This window comes from Anopheles arabiensis, chromosome 3 (assembly GCF_016920715.1).
Source record: "Anopheles arabiensis isolate DONGOLA chromosome 3, AaraD3, whole genome shotgun sequence".
NCBI classification, from domain to species: domain Eukaryota; kingdom Metazoa; phylum Arthropoda; class Insecta; order Diptera; family Culicidae; genus Anopheles; species Anopheles arabiensis.
In genome coordinates, this window is record NC_053518.1 from 35,868,834 (window position 1) to 35,889,904 (window position 21,071).

At 47.0% G+C, this 21,071-nt stretch overlaps 4 protein-coding genes across 5 annotated transcripts in view; 3 read left to right on the forward strand and 1 right to left on the reverse strand.

The window, feature by feature from the left end:
- The first annotated feature begins 775 nt into the window (after nt 1-775).
- Nucleotides 776-3,544, forward strand: LOC120903393 (protein adenylyltransferase Fic). Its single transcript, XM_040312805.1, has 2 exons — nt 776-2,880; nt 2,959-3,544. Coding segments are annotated over exons 1-2 (1,671 nt in total). The 5' UTR covers nt 776-1,210; the 3' UTR covers nt 2,960-3,544.
- An 817-nt stretch (nt 3,545-4,361) lies between these two features.
- LOC120905130 (putative uncharacterized protein DDB_G0271606) lies at nt 4,362-8,407 on the forward strand. The gene has a single exon (XM_040315893.1). The coding sequence runs from the start codon at nt 4,688-4,690 to the stop codon at nt 7,727-7,729; it is 3,042 nt and encodes a 1,013-aa protein (XP_040171827.1). The 5' UTR covers nt 4,362-4,687; the 3' UTR covers nt 7,730-8,407.
- A 114-nt stretch (nt 8,408-8,521) lies between these two features.
- Nucleotides 8,522-18,629, reverse strand: LOC120905129 (voltage-dependent calcium channel subunit alpha-2/delta-3). Its single transcript, XM_040315892.1, has 14 exons — nt 18,080-18,629; nt 14,892-14,973; nt 14,612-14,818; nt 14,013-14,546; nt 13,818-13,943; nt 13,400-13,753; nt 12,668-13,323; nt 12,446-12,594; nt 11,879-12,381; nt 11,568-11,810; nt 11,298-11,409; nt 11,009-11,222; nt 10,717-10,930; nt 8,522-10,638 (listed from the first exon to the last, which is right to left on the reverse strand). Exons 1-14 carry the CDS (start codon nt 18,196-18,198, stop codon nt 10,525-10,527), a joined length of 3,627 nt encoding a protein of 1,208 aa, XP_040171826.1. The 5' UTR covers nt 18,199-18,629; the 3' UTR covers nt 8,522-10,524.
- LOC120905131 (protein rolling stone-like) overlaps nt 12,292-21,071 on the forward strand; it is a 66,347-nt gene continuing 57,567 nt past the window's right edge. For both annotated transcript variants that reach the window (XM_040315901.1, XM_040315902.1), the window contains exon 1: nt 12,292-12,399. The gene's annotated coding sequence lies outside the window, so the exon portion shown is untranslated. The remainder of the gene's footprint in view (nt 12,400-21,071) is intronic.

Sequence of the window (21,071 nt, forward strand, 5' to 3'; positions counted from 1 at the left end):
CGATTTTTTTAATGTTGATCTACTGCTGGAACATTTTCGAACTTGTTTGCATACCAAAACGGATAAAAATAATTTTAACTTAATTGTAAAATGTTTTTATGAGCAAATACGTGTACAGTTTTTGAAATAAACAGAAAAATCCAGAAATGTTGCAATTGAACAAATGTTGCCGCAGCATGTTCATAGACCCGGGTCTAAACAAAGATATTTACGAAGCAATGAGACCAACCAATTAAAACAGTTAGGATATCTTAGAGTTAGAAGATGAAACACCTACAAAAGTAAAATTACAGAAACAGAGCAAAAAAGAAATTATGGCAAAATAACGTTACGGCCAAGCTACACGTACCGGACGACATCGGACGATGCCATAAAACGTAGGACCGCAGACAAGAGATTCGCGTCGGGCCGGGCCGTGTCGGATCACAGCGGGCCGATTTTGTATGAGATTTGACGGCCAAGCTACACGTACCGGACGACATCGGACGATGCCATAAATCCGTTAACGCCAACTGTCAAATCTCATACAAAATCGGCCCGCTGTGATCCGACACGGCCCGGCCCGACGCGAATCTCTTGTCTGCGGTCCTACGTTTTATGGCATCGTCCGATGTCGTCCGGTACGTGTAGCTTGGCCGTGACAGTTGGCGTTAACGGATTTATGGCATCGTCCGATGTCGTCCGGTACGTGTAGCTTGGCCGTTACAGTAACGACTCAAATAACATCATTTCCGTTCGATGGGTTGGCTGTGCTTGCTGTGCTTCCAGTGTTGCCAAACATACCTCGAACGTGAATGAAATGCTTGCAAAACAATCATTTCGCGCAAAACTTTTACCGTACATCTAACGTTATTCAACTAAAAATACAAGTTCCATTTAGAAAACAACTTTTGCACAACGATTCCTAGGCTTAAGCCCACATCCCGTTGATTCCATTGTTCTTTACCCCAGCGGAGAGCAGAAAAAAACATGGCACACCAGCAGCTGTCAAAACAACCATAAACATTCACCACGTCAATGCGGGGAGGCGTTTAATCAGCTGGTAAATTGCGCGAGAAAATTCAAACCAAAGCTAAACTGCGTGCGATAAGGACGTAGGCGAGGGACACGTAAACGATTTCGGTGCATTTAACAAACAAAAAGTGTAAAGGAAAGTGTTCAGTGATTGTAGCATGCAGGCAGCATCATCACCAGCAGCACCAGCACAACCATGACTTTCGACATCGAGCGCAAGCGTTTGGAGCTTTGCTACGGCACGTTCGGAACAAACGCCAATGGCACTGCCTCGGCCACCTCCGCCAAGGGCAGTGGTAGTGAAAGGAAGCGAAGGAAAAGCTCCACCTCGTCCGAACAATCCACACCCTATCGGCGCACGAAACGCTCCGGAAGTGGGACGATATCGGATCCCGCCAAGGAACAACAACAACAACAACAACGATGGCAGCACCTGCGACCGTCCAAGTGCCATGTTATCACCATCTTTGCCAGCGGGGTGCTGTTCTCCCTGCTGATGCTTACCCTGCTGGACTTTGTACCGTCCTCGCCCCACCGGCCGAGGGCGGCGCCGGGTTCGCTGCGGCGCGTCGGTTCCGACGGTGGCCGGGCACTGTACGCTCCGCGCCATCTGCCGGATGAGTCGCTGCTAAGGTTGGCGGATGAGACGCGCGTAATGGAACCGTACCTGCCGGTCATAACCAGAGGGAAAACGAAAACGGTCGAGGAGCAGCAGGACACACTCACGAACGAGCAGGAAGCGCTCGGGTCGCTTAAAATGGCGCTCGAAATGAAGCAGCTCGGCAAGGACGATAAAGCGCTCAGGCTGTTCCAGCATGCGCTGGCCCTCTCGCCACGGCATCCGGAAATCCTGACCAAGTACGGCGAGTTCCTGGAGCACAACCGGCAGGACGTGGTGTCGGCCGACCAGTACTACACGCAAGCGCTCACGGTCAACCCGTACTACACGGAGGCGTTGGCCAACCGGGAGCGAACGGCCCAGATCGTGGAGCAGATGGATGCGAAGCGGTTCGAGGCGCTGGACCGGAAGCGCGACGCCCTCAGCTCGGTGCACTCGTCCAACATGGCGCTAAAGCGGGCGGAAAAGGAAGCGTACATACAGCACATCTACCATTCGGTCGGCATCGAGGGCAACACGATGAGCTTGGCGCAGACCCGCTCCATACTGGAAACGCGCATGGCCGTCGATGGCAAGAGCATCGACGAGCATAACGAGATTCTCGGCCTAGATGCGGCCCTAAAGTACATCAATGCGACGCTGGTGAACAAAAACGATTACATTACGCTGAAGGACATCCTCGAGATACACCGGCGAGTGCTCGGACACGTGGACCCAATCGAGGGTGGCGAGTTTCGGCGCACGCAGGTGTACGTCGGTGGGCACATACCGCCCGGGCCGGGTGATTTGGCCATCCTGATGGGACGGTTCGAGAACTGGCTCAACTCGGAACAGGTGTTTCTGATGCACCCGGTCAAGTATGCGGCCATGGCACACTACAAGCTGGTGCACATACACCCGTTCAGCGATGGCAATGGGCGTACGTCGCGTTTGCTAATGAACACGCTGCTGATGCGAGCCGGCTATCCGCCCGTCATTATACAGAAGCAGCATCGCCACAAGTATTACAACTTTTTGCAGCTGGCCAACGAGGGTGACATCCGTCCGTTTGTGCGGTTCATTGCGGATTGTACGGAGCGGACGCTCGATCTGTATCTGTGGGCTACGAGCGAGCTGTCCCATCCGGTGCCGCTGCTGGCGCAGGAAAGCATGGAGGGTATGCCGTTGATCTTCAACAGCTTAGGAGGGGAGGAGGGCGACGATGTTGGGAGCGGCTCGGGGGATGCGATACGGATAGGCGTTATTTGGTAGGTGGAAACGAACAGTTGTAGACGATGAACCCTTTCACTAACGACATGCTTTTTGTTTTGCCTTTCTTTTCACAGATATTGGCTGCCGGTGGCCCTGGCTGGAACAGTGGCTCTCGGTGCTGCGCACCACCACCACCAGCGTCCCATACTTAGCGCACGCGTGTGGTGAATGTGTGTGCTGTGTTTTAATGTGTACATAGTTTTGTTATATTTGCACTCGTATTTAAAATGCTGTCTATTTATACTATTAAGCTTGTTAAATTATTGCCTGGTTTTAAAAACAAATCGTCTTCTTGTCGTTACCTTCTACCTACAAAGAATTAAAACAAAAATAGTTCAATTATTACGGTGATGATGAACATCAGCGTGTGAAATGGTGCACCACTCATGTGATCGTCCTCGTCTCCGGGACATCTGCGGTCTGCGAGAAAAGGAAGATGCTAAAAAACACATACTCGCAGCACCCCAAAACCAAAACGCACAGAGAAAGAGGGGTTAGCAAAGATTATCTTCGTAGCCCTCCACAAGCGCACTCAAATAGTCAATCGAAACTACAAATGTGAGTCCTATTTTTTGTGATACTGTGATTTTTTTTAAAAGATACATACTATAAAGTTGGTAAATTCAAAGTGTACAATAAACTAGCAAATTTTAAACATCATTTTCAAATTGGTTGGATTCAGTTATTCAAATGGGTTTAAATATTTGTTCATAATCATCAAATGCATTCAAAGAATATCTAACCGAAAACGTGTGGGATAAGATCATTTTTAGCAGGAAAATGTAATTAGAATGAAGGCGGAAGATTATTCTAGAAAAATTAAAATTGTTTCTAAGGCAGGGCTCGTTACCCGAAGATTTGAAACGGGATCAAGTTCTCTAGAATCCTGTTTTATTTTGTGTTTTCTATTGCGCTACCTGAAATATATTACTCTAGTAATGGAAATCAGTTCATTTTTAATCTAAACCATATGTAAAGGAGATTTTTCTTTGCCAAATAACTTATTTATTATTTAAAATATTTTCCAATCGCTTAACCACGCCCTTTAAACATGTGGAATCCGGCTCAAAATCTGCACAGCGGGAGATCAATGGATCGACATGAATTTTGGATATTTTTTTCTTTATTCAAATTTATCATAGGATGTTAACATAATTTTTACCTAAAATGCATAAAATTGTGATAAAAACAATTTTAATAAATATTACCACGTTGTAAAAGACTTCAAACAGTGACCTACAAACTGCAATAATAACTACAACTTTGTAATAATTTGATAATATCGTACAAAAATTACAATTAAATTAACATACAATTTATGTTAAAACACAAAATTTCTATTTTAAAGTGTTTATGTCAATAAAAACACATGTTTAAATCATAAGTATTTTTTAAATTCTTTTTACCATGTCCATTGAACTCTCCCTTTATCCATCTGTCAACGCAACCGACTGACAGTTCAACGTCAACGGATTTTACTGCGTTGTTTTGCGTCGCTTGCTGGAGGTGAAGAAAACGCTTTTGGCTTGTTTTGCGTGTGCGTGTGCGGCAAAGTGCGCCCCGTTGTTTGTAATGTTTTCTCCGCCGATGCATCGCGCCCGATGCACCGTGCCCGTGCTGTGAATCCGTGTCCGTGTGCCGTGTAAGTTCCGCCCGCACGCATCCGCCCGGGCCAGTCCGTGTTTGCGCGCTACCCGCCGCCCGCATTTGTTTACATCCACGTGCGTGTCCGCTGTTGGCGACGATCTGTGCTGCTTTGGGGTCGGGCGGCAGGGCGTACATGTTTCTTGGTGGCCGGCAAACATGGGTGCCAGCTCCGCCAGCGCCATCAACATGATGGACACGATGGACGATCACGTCTACTGCAACTCGACCACAGCGACGGTAGCGGCTACTTCGCCGAGCACCACCGCCACCGTCACCACGTCGGCCACGGCAACGGCACAAACGACGGTGGCGGTGGCAGCGGCCAGTCCGGGGGCCGTGCCCAAGCCCTCGGTCCGGGAGTCGAGTACGAGCGACGATCAGTACCAGCAATCGTCCCCGTCGCAGTACTCCCCGTCACCGTCCTCACCGTTGCCATCGTCACCGCAGCCGGCATCGCCGAGACCGTCATCGCCGGTCCCGTCGTCATCGGTGCCTTCGTCGCCGGCACCGTCCTCGCCGGTGCCCTCGATGGAGGACGAAACGCTCATGATGGAGGACGACGAAACGGAACCCGATCCGCCACCGTTGTACGGTAGGGAGGAGCAGAGCAACGAATCGCAAACGGAAGGGGAAGGAGCAGCCGGTGAAAACGAGGCCGAGGCCGGCTTTGTAAACGACGTGTACGACTACGGGTCGCAGAGCGGGAACGACGAGCGGCTGGTCAACCCGGACGACAGCGAATACGACGAGGAGGACGGCGACGACGACGATGAGGAGGATGAGGATGCCGAGGATCTGGACAACATTCCCTCGGACAGTGGAGTGGTGACGGACGACCAGCAGGGTGACGATCCGGGCGACGACAACAATGGTTCGGGCATGGCAGAAGCGCTCGTTGCGATGAATGAGGTGAAGCAGCTCCAATCCATCCTGCTGCTCCATCTCGATCTCATACAGGAGCAGGGCGACCAGATACTGAACAAGGACAAGATGATCATCCGCCTGAAGGACGAGAACGAGGTGCTGAAGCATCAACTCGAGCTGGCGAATCGGCGCGTCTCGCTGATGATGATGCAGCTGCAGCAGAACGGGCTCGCCCTGCCGGGCGATGTGCAGCAGCAGCTGGTCATGCAACAGCCGGCACCGAAGCAGGAGGGCACCGTGTCCCCGCTCACCATACGCAGCCAGATGGAGAATGGGCGGATGCGTACGATCATTCTGAAATCCTCCTCGTCGCCCCCGTTCGTGTCGTCGAGCGTGGCGGACGGTGGGCCACTGTTCGGTGCGCCCTGTCTGCCGATACGCAACCCGGAGGTAAGCAGCACCGTATCGCCGGCGAAGGAGGAGCTGCAGGACGAGATAGTTCTGCAGAACGATCCGCACCAATCGCCGTTTTACAATGTGGATGACGATGAGGAGGATGAGGATGGGGAGGAGAACAATGGCGAGGATGAGGAAGATTTTCGCACGGATAATAATGAGGTGGATGGGGAAATCTTTCTAAATTATTCCAAATCGGACGATGATGAATCTCTCTCGCCCCCGATGAATCATGATTACGAAGATCAGCAGCAGCAGCAGCAGCAGCAGCAGCAACAACAGCTACAGCAACAGCAGCAAGACGAGGAGCATGATAGCGACGATGTGCAAGTGGTTAACGATTTGTACCTTCAACAGCAAGAACAACAGCAGCAACAACAACAATACATGCTTCAACAACAACAACAACACACGTTACAAGAACACTTTGTTGGCATGAAGACGGAAGAAATGGATGAGGAGGAGGAAGAGGGTGGTTACCAGTCGAACGGTATGGCCGAGGAAGAGGAAGAGGAGGAGGAAGAGGAGGAGGACGAGGGTGCCACTAGTCCGGCACAGTACGTGAGCGACGATCCAGCCAACTACGACGACACGCCGATGGTGATGATCGACGACGGTGCCGTCGAGGTAACGATGGAAACCGACTCGCCCGAATCGCAACAATCGTCGCAAGATTCGCGCGACTCGCAGGATTCGCAGGACTCGCAGGAATCGCAATCGTACCGCCAGGAATCGCAAGACTCGTCCCAGCAAGGGCAGCCGGAGGTGAACGTTCCCTTCGTCGAGAGCAGTACGGTCGGCGGTGAGGCGGCGACGCACCAGCACCAGCAACCAGTGGACGATGATTGCAAGGAGGTGATAGCGGACGGGAAGGTGGAGATAAAGCGAGAGCAAACAGCGGAATCCTCCCAAGTGTCCGCCAGGGGTGACATGAAACCGAAAGGTGCGCTGGAAAGGATGCCGTACGCCGGCTGTAGCAGGGAAGCTCCGACCGAAGGTGGTGGCGAAAATGGGCGGGAGGGCGTGGGGCGTAGCAGAGGGGGTAATGCGCGCATGCCACGCCAGTTCAATCCCACGCTGCACTGCCCCTCGGGCAACTCGTCCGACGGGAGTGTGGCGGCCAGGCGCAACTGCAAGCCAACCGCCGCGTACATGGTGACGCAGAAGCAGTACGTTAGCGGCAGCTGGAAGGACGACGCGGTGACGGCCGAGATCGAGAAGCTGCTGTCGAACGAGGCGGCCGAGCTGGAGATACCGTCCTGGACGGTGATCGAGGACGACGGGGACGATCCGGCGGGTGGGTGTGATCCACCGGGCGGTGGCGAGGAGGAGCCGTCCGTATCGGCCAGCGAACCTTCCCGCGAGAACATCAGCGACGAGGCGTACGCGAAGCGCCACACCAAGCTCGAGATCGACGAGCGGCGCCGGAAGAAGTGGGACGTTCAGCGGATACGCGAGCAGAAGCACATCGAGCGGCTGAAGAAGCGGCAGCTGAAGGAGCAGCCGGTCGAGCAGGAGGCGCAGAAGGCGATCACCACCCTCTACCCGACGGTCGACACGCTCAAGTACGTTCTCGTGACGGACGACGTGCCGGTCCAGGCGTTCGGTGAGCTGATACCGCTGCTGCCGACGAACGGTGGGTTCTCGCTGCCCTGGAACCAGCCAAAGCCGGGCCCCTCGTTCGCGAATCCTCAAACATCCTGTTCCACTACCACCTCCTCCGCCTCTACAGCGTCCGCCGGCATGGGGCATCATGGGCCGGGACCGTCCGGGCTCGGGCTGTTGCTGGAAACGAAAACCAAATTCATCCACCGGCTGGCGCCAAGCTTGCAGGCGCAAAAGCAGCGATTCACCAAGCGAATCAAAAAGGATCTTTAAACTCCTCACCCCCCCCCCCGCCCCTCTTTTCCCTTACCCTTTTGGCCCTTTTTCGTAGTCAGTCACCGATGCATGTACATTCTTATTTTCTTATTTTTTTTTTATTTTTATAACCCATTTTTTCACATTTATCCTTTAAGAACGACGATATTTTGTACATGTACGTACGACCTTTGACCTTTTGTCTCAACAACAGCTGTCCGTTGGATCCCCCAATGATGTGCATCCTCTGTGTACCGTTTACTACCCCCCTCGTCACGCTTGTTATTATGTATTTTCCGGTGTAAAAGTTTTAGCCTTTTAAGTGATGTTTTCTTTTTTAACTATAATTATTATTAATTATTAATTGTGTACGTGCCCTTTCCCCGTACCCAGTATCATCCATCCCTTGCAGGATGGGACTGCACCCGTGCGCGAAAGTGTCTATAGGTGTATGTGTTTGATTGACTTACTGTGTATGGAACAAGTTATCCCCAATAACGGAAGTCGCGAGGAACTTCCACCGCTGTGCTGTTTTCGGAAAGGTTGAATCCATGGGAAAGCGCGGGAGAATATTAGGTTTGGATGGTTGCGCAAGTACATACGCATACCCATACAGAAACACACACATACACATTTGACTGTAGCAAGAAGAATAAAAAGCTAAATAGTGTTAGAATGATGTAAAAAACAAAACAACGAGTGCGTATTGTATGATTTTCGGTTTTTGAATTGCATCTGAAATTACAATCTATTAAAATCGAATAATATTAATTAGTAAAAGTAGTCTAAATTCACCAGCAGGCAGGAAAGTATACTTGGGAAGGAAACTTAACAAAAACGGATTTATTTTCACTTTCAATGTTTGGTTGGTTTGGACACCGGTAGTTTGAACAGAATACGCTAACAAACGCCTACCAATCGAACAATCGTGTTCCGAATTAAGAGCATTTCTTTTTTAATCCATTAAATTATCACTAAAACTCAAACTCTTCCGCTCTCCCGCTGCTCCACGACAGCACGGTGTGGTGGTGTTGGTAGTAGCGATGGTGATAGTGTAAATATTTTCTACTAATATTTTACTACAATTCTTACCAATTTATCCTTCGAACGGCATTTATTGTATTCCTGTTTATTATTTTCTTTGTTCTCTCTATCTACTATGTCTTGTGTTTCCCCTTTCTTTATTTGAAGGAAAATTAGGACCCATTATAACAACCTTCAGTGAACGAAGTGTACAAACCCGGAAAAATTGGTGCAGTTTGTGCAACTTTAACACGCCAACAAAATCACACTTTGAAAATACAATTGCTTGAAGGAGTTGAAGGTTGACGTTTTTCACTTCCACTCAAAGATAATACATCTAATTATAAAAAAAGAAACATTTAACATGCCATTTAACCAGTGATTTGTTGTCTTGCTGTTTCTTAAGGGATTATTATCAAAGTTTTTGTGGAGTTTGGTAGTTCTATTCTGACTATTGTTTCTACTTTGTATATTGATTCTTATGCCTTTGTTTTTGTTCTCTACTGATTGTGTTTGGTTAATCTGTGGCTTGTGGAGGATACTGAATATTTCAGCATTTCAGCAGACACTAACGTAACGTAACCTCCTTTGGCATTTTCACGGACACGAGTCCCTTTTTCCGCAATACACGATTGTACGGTTGATTGACTAGGGGTTTTTTTGTTCTGTTTAATTGTAAAAGCATTTTTTTCGTTACCTAAAAACGAATTCAATGCTCAAAATATGTTATAAAATTCAGATTCAGCCATTCCAGAACAAGTCTCAAGATCATTCTTTAGAAAGACTCTAGCGAGACAGGTGGACAATAGTAAGTTCGTTTCGTTGGGTAGGGTTTTATATGGGTTCGATTCGATGGCGTACTAACAAAGAAGAGACTATTTTGAACTGTTTTACCTTACCAAAACTGCATCTGCATCTACATCTATCTTGTAACAATTCAACGTTGAAATTAAATAAACATTTCCTAAGTACTCTGAATCGGGCTGAGACAAACTGAAGAAGGTACTGTCTTCAGTTTAGAGCTACAAATGGTATCAGTTTTTTCGTGCTGAATGGATGGAAAAAGGTGGATGGCGTTACGAGTGTGTGTATAGTTTCATTAAAAACACAAAAAAACAATAACATTGTACAATAAGAAAGTGGCAAACGGGTACCCATAGCAAGAGGCCTTTGGAGTACGATTGCCCATTGCCCAGCATATCCCCAGCATATCGGGCTAAAGTGGTTAGAAGAGTGTTAAGTGGTCCATATACGATCCAGTACGATGGTTACATTCTTAAGTCTCGCCAGTTAACATGTGTTTCTTGTATTTTCCTTTGTTATACGTTTCCTTTTAGATGATTTTTTCTTCTCTTCCTAACCCCCCACTCCTCAAAATGTATTTCTCCAATTCACCTGTTCGTCCCTGTCCGATTGTGCGTGTATCATGTGCGTGTGAATTAGTTAAGAGTTTAATGTGGAGATTCCTGCATTGTGTTGTTTTAAGTTCATCGCTAGTGTGTATGCAGTTGAGTGTATAATTTCTTTTTTTTTCATTTAAAAATCACATCACGCGCGAGGTGCACACTCTCACACACACACACTCGTTATTTCAAAGTCTAACCGGTGCATCTCTGGTCTGTGGGACGGCACGTAACGTGAGGGTAGTTTGACTAGGGGCTAAGGAACAGGCTACCCTTCACGCACTCCGCTCCCAAAGACAAACGCACACACAGACACACAGCGAGTGAGTTTACAAAATTCTTCCTCTAAGGTCCAGTTTCCTAAAACAAATCTACATTAAAATTGGATTAGCAGTTTGGGCACATCGATAATATAACAAACAGTGACACAATAGTCGATATCACTACAGTCAGTTGCATCGTTAGGCGGGTTCCACTGCCACACTGGGCAACGAGCTCTTCCTGTTGAAGGGGAAATGAAAGTAATGGAAAAGGAGTTAATTGATTTGATCCGCATCTGCCGAGGAACGGAACACTCACATCCGGATGTTCGGTGTAACACTCCTCTAAACGTCGGCGGGGAAGGAAGTTCAGCTTCGTCTTCACGCACGGTAACGCTTCCGACTCGTTATGGTAGATCACCTCGGGCTGGGCAGACAGCACCACCCGGTCGACCTTGTACTCGTTCTCGACGATGATCATGAGCAAATTCGAGCGGGGTATACGCTTCGCAAAGTACGGTTGATACAGCAGGCTGCAAGAGTAAGAGTAAGTTTTGCTAGAGAACTACAGGGACACTAGTGTCGACGACCACTACTCCAACTCCACTTACTCTTCCATGGCTGGTGGCGGTGGTTCGTAGAAGAAGCCATCGCCCTTGATGAACTTCTCCTGCTGCATCACGTACAGGTTCGATTTCTTATCACACGGCTCGTACACGATCTCCTTCTTGATCTCCTTCGGCCGGTTGAAGTACTCCTCCTCCTCGTCCACGTGTATCTTTTTCGGTTTGGATGGGCGCGTATCATCGTAGTCATCGTACTCATCTAAAACCGCAAGACAAATTCTCCTTCAGTATCTTTTTCTGATATCCTTTTAGTAGATATTGAAGCATCACTTACGTCCAAAGTAGTCCGGACTGGGTATACCGTGCACCCAAAAGTCAAACCGGGATAGCATGATGGCGATCTCGGCAATCAACCACTTGAGGCCGAGCATGAACACCTTCATTGGCTGCAAGTGGGAGAAAAAAAGATAAGCATAAGTGTTGTGGGTCATGACTCTTAAGGATATGACGCTAAGGATTTATCAATCTCAAGAGATTCTTGAGCATCTAATGCATCAAAGTTGGCAGGTCTATTTGCTCTTCTGCTCACCCATCCCCCACTTACGTGCAGCAATGCGATGGCATCGTTCTCCACCACCCGCTCGTACTCGCACAGGCCCTGCAGATCGAACACGGTGATCATGGTGAAGATTTCCTTATCCACCATCGACTGCATAATAGCGCCCTCAATCTCGCCAAAGAACCGGCCCGTATGGTTGGACGTTTCCGACAGCACCACATACCCGTTGTGATCGATCACGTAGCAATCGCGGGACTCCGAAGCGCACGTCTCAATACATCCATCGCACTGTGGAGCAAGTGACAGTTAAATGTTGACGATCCAAGTAACCATTGCGCGCACACCACTACACTTACCGTCGTCTTGGACGTAATCTCCATAAACCGATCGTACATCAGTGAGTGCGTGAACTGGAACCCGGTCACACAGCCCGGTGCCTCTAGGCCACCGTCCCGGGGGAAGATTGCCATCGTAGCCGTCACCTTCAGCTCACCGTCTTCCGGCGGGTCCGACTCGTGCGGTACCGAGTACACGAAGCTCTTCGGATCGATCTTGTGCTGCAGGATGGCACTCCGGTACCACGTTTCGTCGATCGCTTTCTTGTGGTAATCACCAAACTCACTGTCCGTGTCGACTTCCACCTCGCCGAAGATGAACTGCCAGCGCGTGAGGCCACTCATCGTCGCTACAAAGCGTAGCGTCGCGTTGTACATCTCAATAATCTTGCGTTCGTTTTCGTTCTCAAACTCCCAGTTCCGGTAGCTGTTGTTGGTGACCTTGGCGTCGAAGATGAGCAGCTGCACTAGCTCCTTGTTGCAGTAGTACGCGTCGTCGTCTAGTGTTTTCCGGCCACAGTTTGCTGGTGAGATAGTAAGCGGTAAGTGAAAACGCAATTGCAGTCATGTTATTTCTAGAAAGCTTACGTCCATCGGATTCCTTCTCGTTGGGCTCCGGTTCGTACTGTTGGGACCACTTCCAGGTGGGTTCGTACAGTCGGTTCAGAAAATGGCGCAGCTCATCCTCGGGCGTCTTGAATTCGTGACCCTCCAGATAGTGGTACTTGCAGTATACCCTGCAAGAGAATTTAAATATCAATGTGAAACTTCTCCGAGTAATATCCTGAAATATCCATTTACTATACGTACCAGTCTGGGTGTACCTTCCAATTGTCGCCCATGAAGAAGTCGGAAATGTTCAGCCCCATGTGCTGGTTGCGCTTGATCTCGTCGCCTACCTTGATCCAGGTGCTGCCGTAATCGTGGGGCAACACAAGACCAAGCGAGAACGGCGTATTCTCGAGCGGTGCGTAGTAGTAATCCTGGTATTCGAGCGAAACCCGACGCATCTTGTCGTAGTGGAATCGTACCGGCAGTTTCGTCATGTTGCCAAACTGTGAGTCAACGAGATGTTGCCGGAGCTCCAAGATAAACGGGCTCATTTCGCGCCCCGTCATGTCCTCTATCTGGCGTGTGATGTTCTCGTCATAGATCTGCTCAATCTCCGTCAGATCGATACTGTTGTAGTTCTCCTTGAGGCGCCCGTTCGATACGGGGCGAAGATCGGGATGCATCAGCACATAACCGTTGTTGCTGACGATGAACGAGTACCCGTTGACGCCGAGCTTGTACGGCAGCGTCAGCTCGTCGAGATCTTCCACCGGAATGTCGGTTCCGGCCACCCCCAGCAGACGTGCGGTTCGTGTTTCATTGTAGTGATTCGCTTTCCGATCGAATGCCGGCGCACCGACCGCTATCATCAGCCGCGGTGGTTCGTCATCGTCTGCTTCCGTGAGTAGGTTTTCCTGTGTGGGCAAAGGGAATATGAGGAATGGTTTTGCATCAAATAGGTTGTCATTTTTGCAAACAGAGCATATTTACCGCTGTATCCGTGAACGCGTGTGTCCACGTTGGCGGATGTTCGACACCTTGCAGTACTAGTGGCGTTGCTATCACGGTAACGTACTTCAGTACTTCCTCCTGCACTTCGTCCAACGATTGGATGTGCGAATAGTAGCCACGATTCAGACAGGCCATCCATTGGATTTCCCGCACTTTGGTAACTTCGCGACCCAGCAGATAGGTGAAGACACGCACCGGGATTTTGGTTCCGTTCTCAAACCAATTGTACGCCTCAAACACCTCGGTGATGTTGCTGGGCACACCGTCGGTAATGAGCATGATTGCCTGGTTGCAACCGCTTACCGATTCGTTACAGCGGCGTATTTCACGATACTGAAAGGAAGGCAAAAGCTCTGATTAGCAGTAGCTCATTGGGGACATGGGGTCATTGGCTTACTTTCTGGAGAAGCTCGAATGCGGCTACGAACGCCTTCTTTACGTTAGCATACCCTTCCGGCAGCAGCTCCCGTACGTATTCGTTAAAGAATCGCATATTTTCCGGTGTTGCCTGTACTAACATATCCTGTAGGAGAGAAGTATTGTTAAAACGTACCCTTACTTTGCATTGTTCGTCTAAAATCTTCAAACCTACCTTAAAACATGGCACCAGCGGTTCCACATCGTTCGAGTATTTGTAAATATTTATAAAATCATTGTTAGAAAACGTGTCCAGAATACTTTTCACCGTCAGCTGTGCGATATAGTTCCGATAGCCCGTCATCGAACCGGAATTGTCCAGCAGTATAACAATATCCTTCGAGCAGGTTGCCGTTTCAATATACCACGACCGCTTGCGACAGTCGAACGTGTCCACGTGCTCGCGGTTCCACTCCAGCGCCGGATAGTGGCGCAACATTCCCGTGTACGAACCAAAGTACTGCCACGACAGGGCCGGATCGGAGTTGTAGTTCTGCAGGAACACATCGTCGAGCGATTCGGACCACTGCAGCGCCTCCAGCACCCACGGGTAGCGATCGTAAACGTTCTGGGGCACATGCACCGAGCTGTACGACGTGTTGACCGATATGTTGAAGAAGTGGGTGTCTGGATTTAGCGACATGTTCCGGTACATCCACATGTTCTCCTGCAGCGTCTCAGGAATCTCGGGCTCTGGACGTCCATCAATCTGAGGATGGGAAATAGCAACGTTAAAGACCTTCCCACAATTCGAATCAACCGGAATTTGCTTACATTCGAGTATTTGCTGGAGTAGTAGGAGAAGTTGTCCGCCAGCGTTTCATTGAACTCGAACTGCTCGGACAGCTCCTCGGCCAGATTGATGATGCACTTTATTGCGTCCATCTTGCGGATGAACATACGGCCCACGTTTTCTACGATCGATTGTATCAACGCCGTGCCGTCTTTGTGCTCTACCCGCGCATTGTAGGCTTTGTATTTCTGCAATGAAAGTGTAGTACATAGTCGTTAATGCACCTAGATGAAGGGGCCGCTTCCTCCTCCTTCAACTAACCGCCGTAATTTCCATCGCCTTTGTCATGGTTTGTGCTAGATCCCACAGCTCCTCTCCAAAGTTATCGGCCCACTTCTCCATACTGGTGGGTAAGATAACGCGCGATGGTGCGAGATGGATATCAAAAAAGAGACGAAATAGTAATCAGTGCCTTGTACGAACGGTGTAGGTATGGGTCATAACCACTGTTAATAGGTCAGCTTTCGATGATGATAAATGATGATGTTGACAAAACTCATGCGGAAACGAGCATATTGACAGAATCTTGAGCGACATGTTGAGCTATGTTGAATGATTGTACAATTTCAATTATGGTATTGCGGTTGGTGCTAACGACCTACTAGCAATGGAAATCAAAGACTATTGGAATGGACGGAAGATCTATAGTGAAGTAATTTTAGTTCTTTTAGGACTTGAGGATACACTGAAAAATAAGTGTTCAATCTGCTTATGTTACTGCTGCATTAGATGAACATTAATAGATAACTTGTCAAGAAATGAAATGAAATGAAATGAAATATAGAAACGGAGAGTACAGTTGAAGTATGAGTTTTGAAATTTAAATTGAAGTTGAATGTTGATGTTTTCAGATTTCAATAACGACTGTCGTCAGTCAAAAATATTACGAGGAAGCGTAGATAATAAAACATTAAGAGCAAAAAAGCAATAGTAGTATTTTTGTTGTTTGGATCATATTTGATATTGTTATTTTATTGTATTTGAACATCGTTTGAGCCACAGTTTGTCATGAAAATTAATGTTGAACTAAAGTCATGAATACTTTCTTTCTTCAGTATACGAAAGCGGATTTTCAATCATCTTGGTCAATAGATGAACAAATAATATGATCATTCATTTGTTTTAATTTTTAAAGCTCATTCAGTGTTTTCATATACTTTTCCTATCATTTGCCTGATCATTGATTTCTTGTATAAATCTGAAACTTACTTTTAGTACACAAATAGGGGAAGGTAGGTAAAGACGCACACGTTAAGGGTAAAAATCTAGGGATATATAAGTGCAACGACCATGAAAATGTGCATACATTATTTTACACTCATGTTTTATCAGAAAATGTGTTGAATTTTTTATGTTTTTATCGATTTTTATGTTTTTCCATGAAATAAAATCATGGATCAAATCATTTTCGTGCAGTTTTGAAAAGTTCGGGTAAGACGGACACCTGATATGGGAAAGATGGACACCATGAAGGGTAAGATGGACACCTATAAAAAATGCTGGAAATTGAAGAGGTTTATTATATTTTAATATATCCTATTGCTTTCCACGTCCTGGTACGTACATAAACCAATTCTAGGCCAATTGCAACGACGATTCATTCAGCCGTGGTTTTAGGAATTGTAAGCACCGTTTCTAACATATCATTGAATGCAGCATCTAAAGCATTATTGAAAAGTTTGCGCACTTACAGCTGACGTTGCTCCAGCTTCACTCCAGAACAACAGTCTAGAACTTCCTTTAAGGAAATTACTCCCCAAAAAGTCCACGACCCCAGTATTCGTAATAGAATAGAATTCTTCTCATTAAGTATTCTTCTCATTAATAGAATTTCTTATCTATTCCTGAAGGTTGTCGTATCAATGCCTCATTTTTTTATTGCTTAAAGTTGTCCAAGTCGTGACAAGATATTGGATTTCGCGAAGTGCTTCACCAGCGTCGAGCGAGTAATATCATAACGAATGGCTACTATTTTGACCTGTGTTTCATTTCTTGCTTATTTCAATACTTTCTCTAGTTGCTGATTGGTTTATAGCTTCGGAATACCCTTATTTAAGGTATTTGAAGAAATCTATTCATCACCAATTGATATAAGAAGTAAAATAACTAAATAATAAAAAAACAAATTCGGTGTCCATCTTTCACTACGACAAAGTGTCCGTCTTTCCCGCTTTGGTGTCAGGATGTTTAAACCAGCAGAAAACAATACTTTGTTCTAGTTTTTATTGCTTTTATTCTAGTTCTATAGCCAGTTTTTTCAATGATGATCACGACAACTCATTCATGAAATAAAACTTCTGGAAACATAAACAATACAAGTTGTAGAGCTTAAGATCTGCAGTAGTCAAATTAGATCCACAAGGGTACACACGATTAAAAATTGGTTTTTTTCGTGGATTACAACAATTTTGCATATACAACACGAAAAATGTTCTCAAATGAGTTGTTTAACTTTGAGTTATGATGCTGCATTGTTGATTTTTTTCGAAAATTACCCGCAGTGTCCGTCTTTTCCTACCTTCCCCTACATTAATAAATGATTTCATTTTAATCTGAACGACTTTGATCTGGCGATAAAAACCAATTATGAAGTTCTTCAATTATGATGAACATTAACATTATGTCAACGTAACAATCATATGCATGACATGGAAATTACCAACAGAAGACAAAAAAATGTAAAAAAGCTCCAAAAATTAATGCGCACGCCCGTCCGCTAGCACGTGTTGCGAAAGCAATCCCCAAACAACAAGCTTCCGGAAGTGCGCGAACCGTGCGGTAACAGCGCGGGAGAAGCACACAGCGGTGCGGTATGTTGACAAACAACATGCGGCCTTCCTTTTTGCCGGTTCACACGATACGGGACGGCAACCCACGCGCGCATTTTCCGCCGAGACGCGCGTTCGGCGAGAGATCCAACCAACAACAAACCTACGAGCACGTGCTTGGCCCGAAACGGCCGAAAACATTTGCCCGAAAGAGCGCGAAAGACCGAGGGTGAAAAGGCAAGAGTGCAAACAAGTGTAGCAGGGAGGTTGATGGTGTTGATGTGTGTGTGGGTGCTGAAAATAGCATCTTCGGTGTCGGTTTCGTTAAGTTTTTCCTCAACATCCTCAACACGCACGTTGCCGCACGCTCCATTCCTGCTTCACGCGCAAACGCACCCGCACATTCTTCGCCCGTTCACCCTCGCCCCGGGCACGGTTGGCAGATGAGAATCCACAGGCTGCCCCATTGTGACAGCGAGGGAATATTTTCATCCCAGCACCCTGAATATCTCTCGAACTGTCAACACGGCGCGGGTTGGGGGGAGAAAAAAGGCCACCAAACGCATCGAACGATGATGAGCGCTTGTCAAAGCGGGGTGAAAAATTGTAAATTTTCCATCGAAACTGATTTCCACTCGATGAGCGGTGGCCTGTGTCCACCTGGCTGGGGTGTCTACTCACATTTCCGTCTCGACCGAGGCGCTGACGGGCTGGTCGGGCAATTTTATCCATAAAAGGAAAACGATGCTGCCGAGCAGAAACTTCCTGCTGGCCGTGCCAGCCAAGATGGGAAGTCTCATCCTCGGGCTATCTCGGGACTTGCCTTTCACACACACGCTATCGCACTATTTTGCTAACTGGCACTATTGCTACTGGCACTACGCGTTTTCCACTTTCCACACACACGCACACAGCTAGCTGTACCGGAGCACTAGCAGGAGAAACAAAAATAGTGCTCTAGCTAGCTGCACCTCATAACGAACGACGACGACGACACCGTGACGGGTCCGGTCGGGCAAAACGGCAGCTCACAGGACGGTACGCATAACAACAGCAGCACCCGTCTAGAACCATACGCGAGAAAGTAAAGGCAGTGACTTTTTTCCGAAATATTTTTCCCAAACCACCCTGCTGTAGTGGTGGGCCGTGGAGGAGTTTTTTGTCCCGAGCACAACACGCACACACACTGTGCCCGAACGGGAGCACGTTCTTTCACTGACTGCCCGTGTGTCTGGTTGGCATGGGAGGAAAGAAAAGTTAACGAAGAATTTTCCGACCCACACACTGTCGCTCAACTCCCTCTCTCTCTCTGCATTTCTTCCCTTCATGTTTGAGGGTTTGTAACTGTCAAACTCTGGGATGCAATTGGCAAGTGGTTTTGTTTCTTCTGGTCGGAAAAGCATGGCGCATGGCATTTGCGCGGCTTCGGTGTTCGGTTCAAAGTGTCCGTTTGATGTTTTCTTTTTGAAGAATCGTTTGGGCTAATTATTGAAGTTTATTTATGAAACATTTATTTAATGAACGTTAAGTGTAGATGATTAGCTGTTCTATGGTGCAGTGTCTGGTGTATCGGGTCCCATGATTCGACGTATCAACTTGTCATCTTGAATGGATCGAGTCCCTGAATATGCCGAACTGATTCTTTTGTTTTGGTTTAACCAATGAGTCAGAAATAGCCCTAAAACGTATGGTGGATATGGGGTCCTCATGCCGTTTACAGTTTTTACGTCGAATTACGAGAATAATTAGAGGAAAGGTAGAGCGCAACAAGAAATTGAACCTAGAACCCCAGTTCTATTTCAGGCTGGGACAGTGGCAGAACCCGGTAGTGCTAATCCCGGTTGAGAATCGAACCAATTCCAGTCTGAACAGCAGTCAGCGCGTACATCATTAGACCATTCAGCTACTTGTAACTGTTCGCTATTAGTGATGGGAAAAATGAATCTAAGAAGGGATTCGAATCTTCGAATCCCAATGCTGGTTGGGATTCGAATCTTTGAATCCCAATCCTAATCCCAATGTGGTATTGTGTTTTTTGTAGTTTGCAGCGGAGCGGTTGTATAGGGTGATTAGTTGAAGCTGGAATAGTAGGTTTTTCTGTTTTACTCTTAATTATTTCACATTTCAGTACTTACATCATAATTAGTACAGGTAGTCCCTGAGATACGCAGACCTTCATTCAATATCAAATCAAGTAATTTATTTAGTGACTATAACTTCTCATTAAATGCTACATTACACGAACATTTGCTATATTTTGACTGAAGACTGCGTGATTCGACTTCCGAAATTTGAGATAAGTGGTTTGTCTTGACCCCCATTATTAATAGCGTATCTCGTATTTCAATTGTAATCGCAATCCCAATCGTAATCGCAATCAGAATCCCAATCGCAATCAGAATCCCAGTCGAGTCCCAAACGAATCCCAATCCCAACCGAATCGCAATCAAATCCCAATCGAATCCCAATAGAATCGCAAACGAATCCCAATCCCAACCGATTCGCAATCAAATCCCAATCGCAAAGGTATCTTTTAGGGATTCAAATTCTACAAACGGGATCCGATCCGATTGAATCTTTGCATCTTCCGAATCCTGAATCTCCCAACTTACTTACTACTTACTTATCCGGCGCTACAACCGCTTTGCGGTCTTGGCCTGACTCAGGAGTGTCCGAAACCGCTCACGGTCTCGCGCCTTCGTCTGCCAGTTCGTTATCCCGGCCTTAATGGCGGACGCCTCCACGCCATCTTGCCACCTCAATTTGGGCCTACCACGCCTCCTCTGTCCTTGTGGACGGCCTAAAAAGACTTCCCTAAAAAGATCTCCCAACACTATTCGCTAATGTGGGGTACTTAAACGAAAGATAGTAACGTAAAGGGCGTTTGCTTGAAATAAAACCCCTACTACCATTAAATTGAAAAAAGTTTCACGTCTTAGTTGGTTAAGGCAAACAGTTGTGTATTGATAACATAATTAACTTAATATCATAATCATTGTTCTTCATATTCACAGATTTTGGGTCGCTCAAACTTTTTGGACAACATTTTAAACTGTTAGCGTAGTTGATCCAACTCCAAATCACATCCAAATCATTATGACTGGCCATATTTTGGTTAAATTTTATGAGCATTAGCATTTCATAAAAGAATCGATTATGAATCGATTTCAGACATCTCAACTATGTGCCTTCCAATGGATCTTCTTGAAAAGGTTTCGGTAAATGGAGATTGAAATTGTACCCATTGCTCAGCATTATTTTCGTGACACATAAATAAAATTACCAATCATTGACTCTGATCAGCGCTCTGTCTGCCTCGCTGCCAGGACGGAACAAACCTTTACTCTCACAGCTACGTCAAAAGGTTAAAACTTCCTTGCTAGTAATAACTTAGCTACCTACCTACCTACCTCGCTGCTCTAGCCCGTGCATCGCTTTTTGGGTCGGGGAATGTTTCCAAGAATCTCGGTCACTGACTCATTGGCCTATCCACCATTTTTGGCACCGAATGCCGGACCCGGAGGCCTAGCAATTGTGAAACTATTCCGCAAGTATGTGTGTGTGTGTGTCACGCAAGAGAAACTGCGACCGGTGGGGCACAATTGATGATGTGCAATAAATTTAAAATTACAATAAAAATCATCAAACTTTCCTAAACGTGCCTGGCCGGGCA